The sequence below is a fragment of the Xiphias gladius genome, chromosome 14 (genome assembly GCF_016859285.1).
Source record: "Xiphias gladius isolate SHS-SW01 ecotype Sanya breed wild chromosome 14, ASM1685928v1, whole genome shotgun sequence".
Taxonomy (NCBI): Eukaryota; Metazoa; Chordata; class Actinopteri; order Istiophoriformes; family Xiphiidae; genus Xiphias; species Xiphias gladius.
In genome coordinates this window covers 9,723,259-9,739,319 of record NC_053413.1, presented here as the reverse complement: position 1 = coordinate 9,739,319, position 16,061 = coordinate 9,723,259, and the positions used below count along the sequence as shown (strand labels likewise).

At 39.6% G+C, this 16,061-nt stretch overlaps 2 protein-coding genes across 5 annotated transcripts; both read left to right on the top strand.

Annotated features, from left to right (window-relative positions):
- The first annotated feature begins 1,454 nt into the window (after positions 1–1,454).
- LOC120799017 (profilin-2-like) lies at positions 1,455–7,863 on the top strand. 2 transcript variants are annotated; one of them, XM_040143828.1, is made up of 3 exons: positions 1,455–1,817; positions 3,863–4,055; positions 5,884–7,863. In XM_040143828.1, exons 1-3 carry the CDS (start codon positions 1,689–1,691, stop codon positions 5,979–5,981), a joined length of 420 nt encoding a protein of 139 aa, XP_039999762.1. In that variant the 5' UTR covers positions 1,455–1,688; the 3' UTR covers positions 5,982–7,863. The 2 variants fall into 2 exon arrangements, with proteins under 2 accessions (XP_039999762.1, XP_039999761.1); XM_040143827.1 differs by having other exon boundaries at positions 1,457–1,817; positions 6,199–7,863.
- A 1,619-nt stretch (positions 7,864–9,482) lies between these two features.
- LOC120799380 (proline-rich extensin-like protein EPR1) lies at positions 9,483–14,541 on the top strand. Of its 3 annotated transcripts, none has more exons than XM_040144510.1 (8): positions 9,483–9,846; positions 10,034–10,216; positions 10,327–10,448; positions 10,531–10,696; positions 11,033–11,148; positions 11,224–12,520; positions 12,602–14,365; positions 14,457–14,541. In XM_040144510.1, exons 1-8 carry the CDS (start codon positions 9,570–9,572, stop codon positions 14,504–14,506), a joined length of 3,975 nt encoding a protein of 1,324 aa, XP_040000444.1. In that variant the 5' UTR covers positions 9,483–9,569; the 3' UTR covers positions 14,507–14,541. The 3 variants fall into 3 exon arrangements, with proteins under 3 accessions (XP_040000444.1, XP_040000445.1, XP_040000443.1); XM_040144511.1 differs by having other exon boundaries at positions 11,224–12,525; positions 12,607–14,365; XM_040144509.1 differs by having other exon boundaries at positions 11,224–14,365.
- Positions 14,542–16,061: the final 1,520 nt, after the last annotated feature.

The following is a 16,061-nucleotide window of genomic DNA, read 5'->3' as shown; positions in this document are numbered from 1 at the left end:
GTAATATTGAGCCATTTCACACGAATAAATAGTATTGGTTCAAATGATTTTGAACTTCGTGCCAGTGTGGGAAGCAGATAATCTAGTAAAAGGTAAAGTGACTCTACAATCCTGTCCAACTTCACTCATCAACTCAACCAAAAGAACATTTGGATTTGGTATCCTAATTCATGAGCCTTTATCATATGTACTGGATCCTGGTTGCAATTTAAAATCATTTATGCAATAGAGTCGTAAATAGTCACTTGGAGAAGAACGGAATAACAGTGGCACTTTGCGTGCATTAGGTCCAGCTTGCACCCAGCTACCTCACTGGGTCTAAGCACAATGACAGATCTACAGTACTGGCAAAATCTCTTTGGTCAGGGATTATAGTAAAATGGCCATTTGTTTTTATCACTTAACCTGACCTGAATAGAAGACACGATGCAACCATTTGTCTTTTTAAGTAATAGGAATGGGACAATGCAAATCTGGCATTAATGATACAGGGATTTGCAGAGGTGCCTGGTTTGATCCCTGGTTTTGACTGGATGAAAATAGGCTGAAACATTTCTCTTTAGCAGGGCACTAAATGTCTCCAACACTCCACTGTAGCACTAGATGAAGAGAATTATGAAATAAGACAGACTTCTATTTCATTTGACCCTGGTGTTTTGTTGATATTGAGTTAGGAGCCCAACATGGTCTGATTTTTCTCTTTCAAATATTCTTTTTCTTTTCTTCTGGCCTCATTAAAACTCAGTATCTAAAAAGTATTAAGTGGTAACCCTTTGCCACAAACTGGGATTGCACATTACAGATAATAAATTACATAAATGAGCAACATATAGCAGAGTTATTACACCAAATAAGGACAGTTATAGTATAAGGCTTTGCATGAACATGTATATTCAACAACAATAAATCAAAATTATGGCTGATATTACTAATGTTTGGATCAATTAGACCCCAAACATAACTAATGTGTCATTTTCTGAAACATGTCATCCTCCTTCCTCATAATAAAGTATATACAATTTAGAGTGACATCTTGTGTATCTCCAAAGCTTATGAGTAAGTCAGATTTAGCAGGAGAAAATGGCTATCGGCAGCCCACAGTGGGGAACTTCTAACCGGGCTCCCCCCATTTAAAAACATAGATTTTATAGTGGGGATTCTTATGAAAGTGATCAAAAACAACGGGCCACATGCACCTCGGGGGCATGTTGTTTTCTGTGCGCACTGACGGTCACTGCTAAGCTTAGCCACACAAACGGAACTGTCCGGTGTGACGCTCTTTGTCATGTTATTCCTACAACATGAAAACACGTTCAATGAATGAAAGAATGAATGACCAAATGATTGAATCAGTAAATGCTCACACGCTTCTGTGTGTACCCCGGCATTCCCTCAGACAGTTGACTCTCGGCTGAGCTGATAAGTCCCTCTTTATTCCGCCGCCCGCTGCCATAAAAGCGCCGGGAGCTCATTGTGCGGAGTGATCTGATTCGGACTACACCCAGCCGCTGCCTCACTGCCCTGGCTTTCTTTGCTGCCCCAGCCTTGACGTTGGTTAACGTCGAAGTGTGGGTTATATTGGAGACTCTAAATTCGGCTGTAGGTTTTCTTCCAATTTGGCTGTCCCTTGTTTGGCAACCTTACTTCCAAAGCTGTAGGGATTTTTATATAGCATCAGTTTCTTGAATATGTCTTGGCAAAGCTACGTGGAAAACCTGATGGCCGATGGCAGCTGTCAGGATAGCGCCATTGTTGGGTATACGGACGCCAAATATGTTTGGGCAGCACATGCCGGTGGTACTTTCAACAATATCACGGTAAGAGGGGGGGGGGGTGAGGTAATTTGAGTGCAAGTGTAGCTTCGTTTGACAGTGTTGTTATGCATCACCCACGCAGACGCTCACCACACTGAATGGCGCTAAAACCGTTTCCTCGCAGGATCTAAATGACTAGCCAGCTAACGGTACCGTGCTAGCATAGCGGGCTAGCTAGCTCATCAGTGGCCTGTCTCGGCTATTTCCTGGTAAAGAGACGCTGCGGGATTAGACCTCGTGTGGATCAGACAAGATTTAAATCATTTTGGCTAGCACATACCATAAAGATAAAAAGCAGGTAGGCGCAGTTGACAAGCACTGATAGAAATTTAAGGACACCGCTAAATTAACCTGACGCTAATTTAAAACCAGCGAGTAGACGGTGTCAGACTTGAGGGAGCGTGCATGCTTTTGTGTGCACGGCCGCTCTGATTAGAAAACGCTAAGCTGCTGCTTTACCGGCTGACTGTGGTTAAAAAGGCTGTCTCTGGCTGACGTTTAGTCAGCCTACGATGAACCTGTTTTATTCTCACTAACAATGATTCTTTGTTTTTTTTCTTTTCTTTTTTTTTTGGTGTGTGTGGGGGGGATTTATTTATTTATTTATCTATCTATCTATCTATCTATCTATCTAAACTCATTGAGAGGGATGGCATGAGAGCTAGTGGGGGTGTATAGACGTCACTTTACTTGCGCTCCTTAATGCAGTCGAAGGTTGCAAGCTGTTGTTGTTGCCTGGGTGCAGGATGGGATATGTTAGGGGCCAGGAATTGTGCTGCTCGTATCAATACGTTTGCAGGTTTCCAAGTTTTATTCACAAACCTCCTCTCTTATTACCAGGCTGGAGTTCTTAAATATTAGTTTTATATCCAGCACTGGTGCCAAGATAGCAGTTTTTACTAATGTTTGGAATGGGGCTGCAGATTACAATAATTTAAATAGTCGATTGATATGCTGACTATTTTCTTGATTATTGTCTCGTCCTATAAAATGTCTGAAAACAGTGAATGTGCTCAGTATAACAGATCAACAGTGCAAAATCAGTACATATTCAGTTTACTGTCACGTATGGCTAAGATAAGCAGCAAATCCTGACGTTTGAAGATGTTTGGAATTATACCTGATGAATAGGAGTTACTTTTATTATTGATTCAACTGCTGATCATTTTCATGATTAATCAATAAAATGTTTGTTCCATATAATGTCAGAAAATAGTGAAAAATAAAAATTTCTTAAAATAACAATTTCCTAAAGGCCTCTAACATCTTTTTTTAATATCTTGTTTTGTCTGATTAACAGTCCAAAACTCAAACATTAATTTTACTATTACATTAGATACAGAGAAGCAGCAAATTATCAGATTTGAGAATCTGGAGAGCCTGAATTTTGGGATTTTTTTTTTTTTTTTTTTTTTATTTGGAAAAAGTTGAAATGTTTAATCGATTATCAAAATAGTTAGCAACTGATGAATCGACATTGTTTTAGCCTTATATTAAAACAATTAATTATTGAAATTATTGCTGGTAAATTTTCTTTCACTTTCCTGATCGATTTAATTGACTAATCTCTTCAGCTGCAGTTGGAAATTTGACGATATACTTTGTTTATTTATTTTATTTTTATTTTCATTTTATTTTTAAAAAAAAGAGATGAAGTGCTTCTTGGATATGACCAGCAATGTAACACAAAACTCATGATGGGCAGTAAAGGTGTCCACAAGTAAGGAAATTATCGCCAAAAAAGTAAAGGTACATTACTTTGTTGAGGTACGAGGCCTTTATTATCATGGCTGCATAGCATGACTTTATGTTGCTATTACAGTGTAGCCACTATAATAAAGGCTTTTTTTACTTTAAAAAAAAGCAGGGCCCTTTGAATTTTTTGGGGATTTCATGTCTTTTCCTGTGGACATTAGTTAATTTATATACTTAATGGTATTGTACCTTTCATACATGTAAGAATTATACTAGTCATGAAACTGGAACCATATTTATAAAATCTGTCTAACTGACATTGCCCCAATCCTCTGGTTTTGCCTGTTTTTCAGTCTCAAGAAATTGATGTCCTTATCAGTAAGGACAGGGAGACCTTTTACACCAGCGGTCTCACTCTGGGGTCAAAGAAGTGTTCAGTCCTCAGAGACAGCCTCCAGGATGACGGGGACTGGACAATGGACATCAGAACAAAGAGCCAAGGAGGAGAACCTACATACAATATCTCTGTGGGAAGAGCTGGAAAAGGTAAAAGTGTAGTTTCTAAATGGTTCTCTTCATCACAACTATTAAAATGCTGCCTTCATGGGTTAAGACTCAATATTACTTTTATGTTGGGGAAATATCACATGGGTATGAGAGCTACCACACAGTTTGTGACTTAAGGAAGTGCTGAGTGAAAATCATTGAGCCCGTTTTACCAAATTTGCAACATGAGATCATTTCCTCTCCTATTGCTTGAGATATATTTCAATAATCAAAATAAATGCCACACTTGTGATCGTACATGAGCAAGAACCCTATAAGACTCCCAACTTTATCTGCTACATGCAAGCGACAATCACTTGTGAAGGTGACATCTACAAATAGCTTCTTATAGTACGATCAACAGTCCGAAACCCTAAAATATTTAATTTACTATAATGTAAGACTGGGAAAAGGAGCAGGCCCTTACATTTCAGAACCTGCAAATATTTGTTTGGCATTTTTGCTTGAAAAATGATAAACAAATTTTATCAAAATAGTTGCTGATTATTAGAGCTGAAATGATAAGCTGATTGACAGAAAATTAATCTGCAGCTATTTTAATAATTGAATCATCATTTTAGTAACTTTTTTTTTTTTTTTTTTTTTAAAGAAAAAAAAGCACCAAGCATTTACTTTTCATATGTGAAAGTTTGATGCTTTTATTCTGTTATACATGAATAGCTTTGAATTTTTGGACTGCTGGTCAGACAAAATGTGATATTTGAAGGCGTCAGCCTTGGTTTTTATAAAGGACATTTTTCAGTTTTCTAAAAAAAAAATTTTTTTTTTTTTTTTTTTAAATTGACAAAACGATTAATCAAGAAAAGGATCGGCAGATTAGTCACTAATGAAAATGATCATTAATTGCAGCCCTATTGCTTCTTTAATTTTCTGTCCATCATTACAGCTCTGTTGCCCCAATTTGTGATCTGTATGTAAACAGTGCTGACAAATTGCTTTTGTAAAACGGGCCCCAGAGTCACAACATGGCATAATGCTCTCAGGCCTAGCTTATAGATGCAGACTTATGAAGTTAAAATGACATACATTTACTTAATGGTCTGATTTCCATTGTAAACCTCATGTAAGCCATCGTTTGCCTACTCCAGTCTGTTTCCCTTTGTGGTCCTCAATGTCTGACATTGCTCCAGTATTTGTTACAGGTTGAGAAGTTTTGATCAGATTTTTTTGGGGTCTGACTTTTAAGACTCTTGATAATTGGCTGCAATATAGCATTGCGTTCACAACTGCTTCAGTTTACACACAGCTGTGTCGAAGATAAATGTCACCTTAATTAGTCTCTTGCATGCATCTATAGTCTTGATTTGGCAGAATGCGCCAGTCCCTGTTTGAGAGCGTTACCCTCCAAAAACAAGCGTTTTCTTTGCAAAATCAAGCACTGATCTTCTCACAGCTTATGTTTATTACATTAAAGAGAGGAATAAAAACACACAGATACTGGTGATATTCAACCATGTGCTATGGAGGATCAGGACTGTTCAGGACATTGTCCAGTTATTCACTCATTGACTATTTCCTATTTTAAGAAACATTAGTGGGTAATAAATTGCAGTTATTGGACACTGAATCCTCATCATTTTACCGTCATTAGTCCAAGGTGAACTGTCTCAGGAAATGTATGGACACTACATTGTGTCAATTGGTAACATCTATGGCACCAAAGAAAAGCCTGCAGACAGTTAGCCCTGTATGGCGCACAGTTGAATATCCATGCACAACACATTTCTGGTGACAATACTTATTACTTGGAATGCCTTTCCTTTACCTTTTTTTCTTAACTGTCCATTTTCTATCTCTTCTCTTTCAGTTTTGGTTCTTGTAATGGGCAAAGAAGGGGTCCATGGAGGCGGATTGAATAAGAAGGCTTACTCAATGGCAAAATACTTGAGGGATTCAGGGTTTTAATGTTTTCAAGCTCACTTAGATAAAATTGAGGGACAAAAAGAAGAGAAAAGAAATGTTGCTGTTTAAGATTTCTCCTGCAAGCAGTCAAATGTCTTGGAAACTTTTAATAGCAATGAAGAGTGGTAAGATACTGTGTCACCTTTGTTCCCCCCTTCATCCTGTAGGGGGGAGACTCTTCAATCTTGTTCATTTCTCTTTTTTTCCTTGTGTGCTCCAGTATTGGTTTTAGTCATGGGAAAGGAGGCGGTCCATGGTGGAATTCTTAACAAGAAAACACATGGAATGGCTGAGTACCTGAGGAGGTCTGGATATTAAGCAACCTCTCCACCCATCCATCAACTTAGCAGCTCACTCCCACTCACTGCATTGTGTCGACACTACTTCCAGGATTAGATGGCATACAATGTTACTTCCTCCACAGTCTACTTTTATATACAACCTTTTGTTTTCTGAACTCCCCCCCACCTTTTTTTTTAAAGTAAAAACCTTCCCCACTTTAACATTGTACTTCTCATGTTTTTGGCACTACAGTAATGGCATGTTCTTTGAAATGTTTAATAACCAAAAGTGTGTGCAAAAAATGATTGCAAAGTGTAATAAAAGTGTTAAACAAATTTGGACTCACCTTGTATAACATTTCACTTTGCAACTACCTAAAATTCCCAGGGGAAGTACACATGTAATGGTGGTGACAGTTTCCATAGTTATGCTTTTTTGAGGATTACTAAAATATGCTGGGTTCTTGTTTCGTTTTTTGTTTTTTGATCATCAGCATGTGGGCATTTAAAAGTTGCATGCATACCCCTCTTTAGCATACAGATCCCAGCCCTGTCTTCTCTCTGTCCCAGCGTAATATTCCAGCCAAAACCATCTTCTCATCTGCCTCCCTCGTCAGGTCTTCATAGCTTCCGTTAAAGAAATTACAGATATCCTCTGACAAAGTCCTGTTTGCGTGATTCGCCACCTTCAGGCACAACTTCTTTTATCCTCCATCACATGCTTTTGCTGTCGTACCTGCATGTGGTCTTAAAAGTTAATGATGTGGTGTTGGGCTGTTGTTTGGTTGTAGTGTAAGGTCAGCATTACTGAGGTCTCAAGATATTGTCATGATACTTCCACACATCCTGGAGTCTCAGTGGACATTCCACCTCTGTGACAGCTCTGACATCGGTCAGTCAGCTCCTGCTATTTGTAAATTTTGCTGTGAATCACTACACACACACACACACACGTTATGTGAGGTTATTTTTTCCCCATCCCCCATCGACCAATTTTCAGTAGAAGAGGATTATCAGAATTACTTCATCTTATTCTGATGGATGATTGTTGACATCACCTGTTGACTGTATATCATTAATACAACTTCAGATGACTGTAAAACATTTAGCTGCTTCTTTAGACTTCAACACTAAAATGTTCACTAACCGATTTGTTGCTAACTTCATGTCCATTAACCAATGAAACGGCAATGTCATTTTACAAACAGTATGAATGCATTTTGACTGTAAACCCAGGCTGTTGGGCTCCAGCACCTTGGAATTATTTGCCTTGTGCTTTAGTCATCAAAAGTGTATTCACAAATTGTCATAGTACGGTACTTAGAAGTATATTTAAAAGAAAAAAAATGATGCTGTGTACACTAAACATATTGAAAATGGTGTTGGTTGGAATAAGAACATTTGTAAGTTGTCTTGTGAAAATTTTCTGAGAATAACTGTATTCTGTGCCATAAAATCGATCGATCTGTTGCTACTGCGAGTTGGATTTTTAACTGCTGCCCTAGCAAGAAGTAACTTTTAATGGCACTTTCCTAAGGGATATTTTGGCATCAGTAATCTCCAGACTTTGTGGAATATGTACAGAATTAAACAACAGGAAAATACATTTGCAGTACTTTGTCTTTTTTTTTTTTTTTTTTGAGATGGAAATTCATGCCACAAAATCTGCTACTTCAAATGCCATGAATTGATGAGACCTCTTGTTTACAGACAGATCAAATAAAAGTTATTCCAACCAGAGGTAAAGCCAATATGTCTCGTCTGTTGCCTTTGAATACAAATTTATACCTAGACTCATTCAAGAGTATTTAAGACTATAGTTTTAATTCAGGTATTCGGTTCAAACTAAATGTATTAATCATGCATTAGCAACAGTGCACATTTCTTTTGGAAAAACATAATGATCTGGATCTTGTATTCATAGACTGTTAATTGTTGAACTAATGGATTCAGTTATTCTCTCGGGAAAATCTTGAGTGTCAGGGGATATAGACAACTTCTCTCTCCCTGTGGTTCTACCTATTACTGAAAATTAAGGAAATTAAAGGAAAACTAGCCCAACAAATTGTTTCTTTACAGAAGGATGGAGTAAAATTAACCAAATTTCAATGGGCTAAAGGCTGTCATTGACTGAAAATGAATTACTTTGGAGGAGCTGGACCTAATTCAGTGGTGTCCCCATAAAAAGTTTATTCTTCTGGCCAACAGTATCATATATTCTGTATCTGCCTGCTCCAACTCTTTGAAGCTACATGATATTTCACTGAGTGAAATATTCAAACCCAAGAATCAATATTTATTAGGGCTGCACAGTGGATATGTTCAAGATATCATGTATTTCAAATCTTAGGGATGTCTACTAGAATTGAAAATGAAGTGACATGGGTCTGAATAATGTTTGGCTACCCAGCATGGGTTTCTGATAACTAGGACACCTGTGGGTTGTTGTCGCTAAAGGCTTTTAAACCCATACCACACAACAATGCTTAAGTTAGCTTCAAATAATTCTATTTGTGGAAATGTAAAAAATGAAGATTTCACTGCTTATTGCACATGTTGACCACATCTGACCAGGTGCAGATCAAAAACCACTATACTTAGACCTGTCAAATTTGGACTGGATTGTCCCAGAGAAGCTAAAGACTCTATAAATACACTAAGATTTGTGAGACCTTTATTTTAATTGTGAAAACACAAAAAAGGGGAAATTTAACTTTTTTCCAGTTTAGTTTGAGACAAACCTGGTCCTGACTGGTACATGACATACATTGTAAACTAATTCGATGCACTAAGTATGTACTATCAGTGTTTTTCTGGAGGGAGCAGAAAAGTACTGTAGTAGCCTATTGTAAGTTAAAGATGAGAGTCAAAGAGGCTTTCCAAAGTATGGCACATGTACATTTAGCACCCAGTTAGAGCTGAAAATCACAGCCATAGACACCAACGTTGTAAGTACCTACATTGCTGATGCATTATTGCTATTTGTTTTGGATTTTGAGAGTCAACGGAAAGCAAAGACCTTAGTGTCAAATAGGCCTTATAAGAAGAGTTTTACCATAAAACGTTTTTTACATTTCTCTTACAGCATTTGACTGCTACAATTTTTAGATTACAATTCTGCCATGTAGCCTGTTGAAGCCCCACCCTTACCTGCAAGATTGGCAACACCTGCTGTGGTCAGGTTTTCGATTAGTCCTAATTAGGACCAGACCTCACGTGCTCACTCCTTAAAACTACCTGTGCAAAGGAGAGTTTAGAGTTTGCAGCACACTGCAGAGGCAATCTGCCTTTGTGCTTTTTCTTTGTTCCAATGGCGTTTGGTGAGAGCGTGGGCAGTAGGATTTTACTATGTTTAGGACTTTTTCTTGGGACTAGTTCATTTTGCCATTGTACCCCACTGACAAGGCTTAAGGCATTGGATAAACTAAGAGAAAACTTAACAATTAGCCAAAGTCAACCTTCAGGAAGTGGTCTGCACCATGGAAGACTCTTCATTGGGCAAATTACTCTACAAAATGCTAAAATCAAAGGAACCGTGGCCAAAAAGAACCTCCTTCATGCTGATACTGATTACCAAGCAGACATGGGTATGTAAAGTTGAAATTCTTACTACAGTCCTTCACAGACTACACTACAAAAGTTGTTTTATCATGACTTAACACTATAGACAACTTTTTCCTTTAGGCCCTTCATTGAATCTGTGTGCATCAGTGTTTAAAATAGTTAATAGTGGTATACTATACTGGTAAACTAACAAACCCCTATTTTTAAAAGCTTGGCCAGAGCCCAAGCAACCTAAAGAACAGGCTGATGGCTCTTCAAGGCCGAGGCCAATCGATTCAGCAGTGGAGCGACTCCTTAAAATGGAACCTAAGGTGGAATGTACAGAAGACTCCATGAAACTTCAAGTCCAAGATGCTACTTCCACTCCTGGGGGTCTATTCTTTGTGGACAGGGGTAAGTTGTCACTTTACAGTTGAGTCATGCTTTTACCTCTATCATTTATGCAAAATACTTAAAGTATGGACAGAGCACTTTACTCTTTTCTGTCAAATTTAATATCTCAGGAAGTCGCCTGTCTCCTCTGCCTCTGTCAAAGTTGCCACCAAGCTGTGGTTACACCATCAGGTCAACACGGAAAGATTTGGTCTTAGTTGCACCCTATGATGGTTGCTTTGTTACTCATGAGGTGGGAAACTTTATTCTGAAAGCACTGCAACATTGAACAATTTACATATGCAGGCTTGTCACATTTTTCTTCCTCATTTCAGGAGGACAGTTACGTTCTCCCATTGCATTGGTGCGGCGTACCAGTGAGGATGTCATGCCCTTTGACGAGGCCATCTTCACCTAAACCTCCAATGGTTACCTGCCACGCTCAGGGCATGGTTGTGAAAACAGAATGGACAGTCTCTGTTGCTAAAATTAAAGTAAATTGTAAGTTTTGCTTTTTAGTATTTCATTACATTTCTAATGCTTTTGTAAAGGCAAAACATGTCTACAGCACTGCCCTATAATCTTTCTTGCAGACACTTTGACTGTCAAACATGGGTGTAACAATTCACAAGTACTACATCCATTCAGTTATGCCAGGGCCCTCGTTTTGTGCGTGTTTGCTTGCTGCTATCATAATTTAAGTGACATCTTTGCTTTTCCTGCTATTTCATACAGCCCACTCCAGGCAGTGATACAGTGAAATGTTTCTGGGATGACTAAGTTGTTCTGGAAAACTATTTTGAAAGTGTCCTTGGCAGTAATATTTTATTTTTTCAGTGAATGGTAACTGGGAGCCACTGATGAAGGCCTCACCCAGATGTGGGTTCAGTGTAGTTGCACATCCTGAGGGTGTGGTCATCTCTGTTCACTATGCACTGTGCCTGGAGAAAAAGGTACACTACAAATTTGGTTTTAAAGTTTCCACTCTTTAAAGAATTAGTGTAACCCATCAATGTTTTGTGTTCCAGGATGGAATGTACACCCTTGCACTGGCTGGAGATGGAGAAACTAAAATTTCCTGTCCGTCACTGTCAGCAGTTCAACCAGAACCCACAAAAAGCCCAGCAAAGGGTCCAAAACAGCAAACTGAAATGCCAAACACAGGAGTGCATCCCACCACCCCGTCTCACAATTCTGGTTCAGCTCGTTATCAAACTCAAAGTCCTCAGTCTGCTCTTCCCCAGGTCCCAGGTTTTCCTCAGAACCCAGAGCTACCTAATAAGAAACCAAATCAGGGGCCAAAGGATGTCAATCAACCTCAGTTACCTTACTATCCTTTCTACCCCAATTTCTTCTACCAATACCCAGACACTAAACCTACACCTACTGCACAGCCACTCCCTTCTCCTCTAACCAAGGAAAATGGACTGCAGTCCAAACAAACTGTCAGTCATCCAAATCAGCCAATGTCCCCTGAGGGACAAGTACCCCAACCATTGATTCCTTTACCATTTTACCCCTGGCCAGCCCAACCTGAAAATGTGCCTGTTCAAGAAGAACCTTCTGTACAGCCTCCAGCCACCCAACCACCTAATGGCAAAGCGGTAAACCCTTTTTACCCTTATCCACACTACGTTAAGCCCCCTAACCCCGATGTCCCTCCTGCACACAGGCCTGAACTGGAACCTATACCCACAGTGTCTTTCCCAGTTATCCAAACTACTAAGAGCCAAAGACGACAACCTTACTACCCTTTTCCATTTTATCCTCAACCCCCAAGGCCTGAAACCTCCCCTACACACCCACCAGTAACTAAACCACTGCCAGGTAAATTGGACGAACATGTCCTTCCAAACCCATTTAACCCCTCATCTGGACATCCTCAGAAACCTGTAGGACCACCTGCAAGCCAGCCTGAGGGTCAAGAACACACACCCTTTATTCCATTTCCCTTTTACCCTCAGCCACCAGCTTCTGAAGATCCCCAAGTAGAACGACCTCTCCATCCACTGTATCCTGAAACCCCTGAAAAACCATTACCTGAAAAGACTGTGCCCCCAGTTTCTCAGGAACCTCAGGGACAAATATACCAGCCATTCTACCCATATCCATTTTACCCTCCGTTTTGGCCTCCTGATCCTTATCAGGTGCACGTACCATTCAAACAGCAAATCCCTACACTGGCTCCAAAGGGCCAAGTACAACAACCTCTTAGCCCATTGCCACCTGAGGTATTTAAACCCAAAGTCCCTGGAAATGTGTCACCCAGCATACCACACCCAACTCCAGAGAGCAAAGAGCCATCACAGCCTGAAGCCCCTCAGGGTCAGGTACACAAATACCCCTTCCCTCAGCCAGATGAAAAGCCAACCACTGTCCAACCACCACAGCCTGAAGCCCCTCAGGGTCAGGTACACAAATACCCCTATCCTCAGCCAGATGAAAAGCCAACCACTGTCCAACCACCACAGCCTGAAGCTCCTTGGGGCCAAGTGAACCAGCTATTATACCCCTACCTATTCTACCCCCAGCCAGAGGCTAAAAATCAGCCAGCCGAGAAGCCAGCAAATAAACCTTCTTACCCACAATCATCTGGTACTCCGGGTGCTGGGACTCCCACTGAAAAGCCAGTCCCAAGTGTACTTCCTCCAGGTGTAAAACCTCTAAGTGGCCAGATGTATTACCCTTTTAACCCTTACTACCCACTGCAACCCCAGCACCCTCAGCCTATAACATTGCCCCCTGCTATCTCCATGCAACAGCCACAACAGGTCACCATTATGCAACCTAGTAATGGTGGTATAGTCCCACAAGGCCCTCAGTCGAGCTCTCCTTATATGCCCCCTTTGTACTGCCCTCAATTTTGCCCATCTGGACTTTCTAATTGCTGTCCACAAATTGCTTTTCATCAATATCTCCATATTGTTCCAGCTGACCGTGACCGTAAAGATACTCCAGTCTATCCAGTACTGCCATCCCTCCCTTCAGTGGCATATTCTGGGTTTGGTAATGGCCTGGCCACTGCTCCACTTCCTCAAAAGCCAACTGAAGCAATGACAATGAACACCTCCAAAACTTCCCCCTCTGTGCTCACTTCACTGCAGTCCCTTCCACCTGGAAATGAAAAGCAACCATATCTCTTGCCACCAGATGGCAACCCTGCTGTGCTAACTAATATTCCCAGGAAGCCTACAAATCCTGACCTACCAATTTACCCTTATTTTGTACCTCATTCACTATATCCTAATTGGCCATATCCACCACAAAATGAGAAACTGCAAAATTTACTACAAAGCCAATCAGCAACTCACTACAATGTTCCCCCTAAACTTCATACCCCAGGTAATGACCAACTAAATCCAATGGTGCGATATGAGCCATATTACATAAAGCCCCCAGAGCAGCAAATGAGCCAACTATCACCTGAGGACATGAATAATCCCTCTGGTCCTAATTTCAGGTCTTATATTGGAAAGGAGGAACATAAAGCAAAGGAACTGCAGCCATCTAACAAACCCACTGAATCTAAGGGGCAGACACATTCTAAAATCCAAAGTGAACTTGATCGTTTTCTGGTCCCTTACATGCTTCAAGATGCTGAAGCTCCTACTTATAATAGCTCCTCACAACCACAGCCATTTGTGAGTGTCTCAATGAAATCCACCAAACATAAACAGACTGTCCACCCCTATTCTGAACCAAACAGTTATGTGCTGCTACAGCATGGCCCACCAGGTAGAGAGCCCAACAGTTTCAGTGAATCCCCTTTGCCTTTTAGAGATCTGGTTCGTGACACAAACTTCCTGGCACAAAATCTTGTAAGGCAACACAGTAGTAAACCCCAACATCCTCAGAATTTAAAACCTCAGCACACCAAAGGGCTGGGGAAAATGTTCAGCCTCTTACCTGGTAGTGATAACTACATGCCGAAGTCGGAGGATGCATCAGAAAGTTTGCCATTGTTTGCATCTACCTCGGATGGTCCTCATTTTGGACCTTTCCCACAGAACCCTTCTTTCAGTGCAGCACATTTAAGGCCTGAATTCCCCGAGTCATTGAAGGACATGTGGAAACCCAGTAGACCTCTAGGCTCTGACCAAACAATTCCAGCCCATGGTCCTGGAAAGACATTTCAAAGATGGAGCAATGTAGCTGACCACCAAGCAAATGGTGTGTTAATGAGTTTTTTTTTTTATTTTATTTTATTTTATTTTTTAATTTCTTGGCCCAGTCTTTTGGACTAATGTCTTGTTTCTTACAGGGCTGAACCAAGCCATCCAGAGTGAAGGTGGAAATCAGAAGCAGAAATGAGCTGACTTGAAAGTGAATAAACAGTTGAAACGGTACCTGAGCTTGTGCTTTTTTTAAAAACTAACTTCAAAATGGGTAGCTTACTCAGTACTGGTTGCATTATATCCGCATTTTAGACCCAAAAGGTGCATTGCCCTTGTTGAACTTATTTGTCTTGCTTGTTTTTCTTTACCGTGAACTGGTGCTTACTGAACATTGACCCATTCATGTAAATACACTTACTAGGATTTACTCATTCAACAGTGGCCTTAGTGAGTGCAACCCTAAATTGTTGGTGTTTGTTGCTGGAAAAACTTCAGATTTTCTTAGGAAAACTGAATTTTTTTTCCCACTGTTTCACAGTAATTTTAGCACTATTTTATATTTATACAGTAGGGTAAAAGATTTTAAAATGTCTGCAACAGCAAAAGTCTAATTTATCATTTTTGATAAGGGCCCACAAGATTTTTTTTTTTTTTTTTTTTTTTTTTTAAAAACCTAACCTGTGAACAACTACTCCAACCTGCTTGAGCTTTTGGATGTTTAATTTTTTACAATTGCTATCTCATTGCTTTGACTTCTAAATGTAATCAATGACCACATCTTTCAAAATTCATACACTATGTATATCAGGTAGAATTCAACTCTTCTCACTTACTCTTAAAATTGTTAAATTTGCATTCAAAACACAATTATTGCAATTTGCTACATCCTTCTAAATTTACATTGAAAACAGAATGTAGGAAAAAAAACCCACTACTGCTGACTCCTGTTTAGCTGAACATTCACCCTAGGGATTAAGCTTTCCAATTTCATACAATCCATATAAATGGGCAGGTTTTTGGAATTAGTTTTTTCACTAAACATGGACCCAGCCAGACAGAGATAACCGGCAGGAGTACATGTGGTGGAAGACCGCTGAGAGGAATAAGACCCAGAGCTGTATGGTCAGATGAGTTTAGAGCAACTTTGATTCTTGATCATTTCATAAACAATGGTTTATTAATGAGCTGCTCTCGGCGTGCAGCTAAATCTACAACGCTCAGCAGCAACATCAGTTGTTCAAGATGTCTGGCAAACCAATAGTCAAGTTGTATCAGTTTATTTATAGAGCACATTTAAAAACAAATGTTGACCCAAGTGCTTTACAGAGAGATTAAATTGTGGGATTTGATGATTACAATCAAAAACATGAATGATCAAATAAAAACAGACACAAATACTAGGATATAAGAAAATAAAAGCACAGAATTTCTGGATAAAATCATACAAAACAATTGTACAAAGAATAAAAAAAATTAAAAAAAGACGAAGTGTGGTCAGTCGTGTCTTCATGTCAAAAGGCTACAGAAAAGAGACGGGTCCTTAGACAGAATTGAAGATATCAGTTGGGGGGGTTGGGTGCATGGAATGGAGATTGAAGTTTTTCTTTTTTTTTTTAAATTAACATCTGTACTATGGTTTTTAACACAAACATAAACAGACAGCTCCAATAATACTAACAATATACAGTGTCCACAAGAATGAAGCATCTAACCATGATATTTGACCTTAATATATTACGAACATAGCAGAT

Bases quoted from the DNA above. Each gene is read 5' to 3' on its own strand.
- LOC120799017 (XM_040143828.1), top strand. From the start codon at position 1,689: ATGTCTTGGCAAAGCTACGTGGAAAACCTGATGGCCGATGGCAGCTGT. The intron at 1,818-3,862 runs GTAAGAGGGGGG...CCTGTTTTTCAG, and splicing joins GTACTTTCAACAATATCACG to TCTCAAGAAATTGATGTCCT. The intron at 4,056-5,883 runs GTAAAAGTGTAG...CTTCTCTTTCAG, and splicing joins TGTGGGAAGAGCTGGAAAAG to TTTTGGTTCTTGTAATGGGC.
- LOC120799380 (XM_040144509.1), top strand. From the start codon at position 9,570: ATGGCGTTTGGTGAGAGCGTGGGCAGTAGGATTTTACTATGTTTAGGA. The intron at 9,847-10,033 runs GTATGTAAAGTT...TATTTTTAAAAG, and splicing joins TGATTACCAAGCAGACATGG to CTTGGCCAGAGCCCAAGCAA. The intron at 10,697-11,032 runs GTAAGTTTTGCT...TTATTTTTTCAG, and splicing joins TGCTAAAATTAAAGTAAATT to TGAATGGTAACTGGGAGCCA.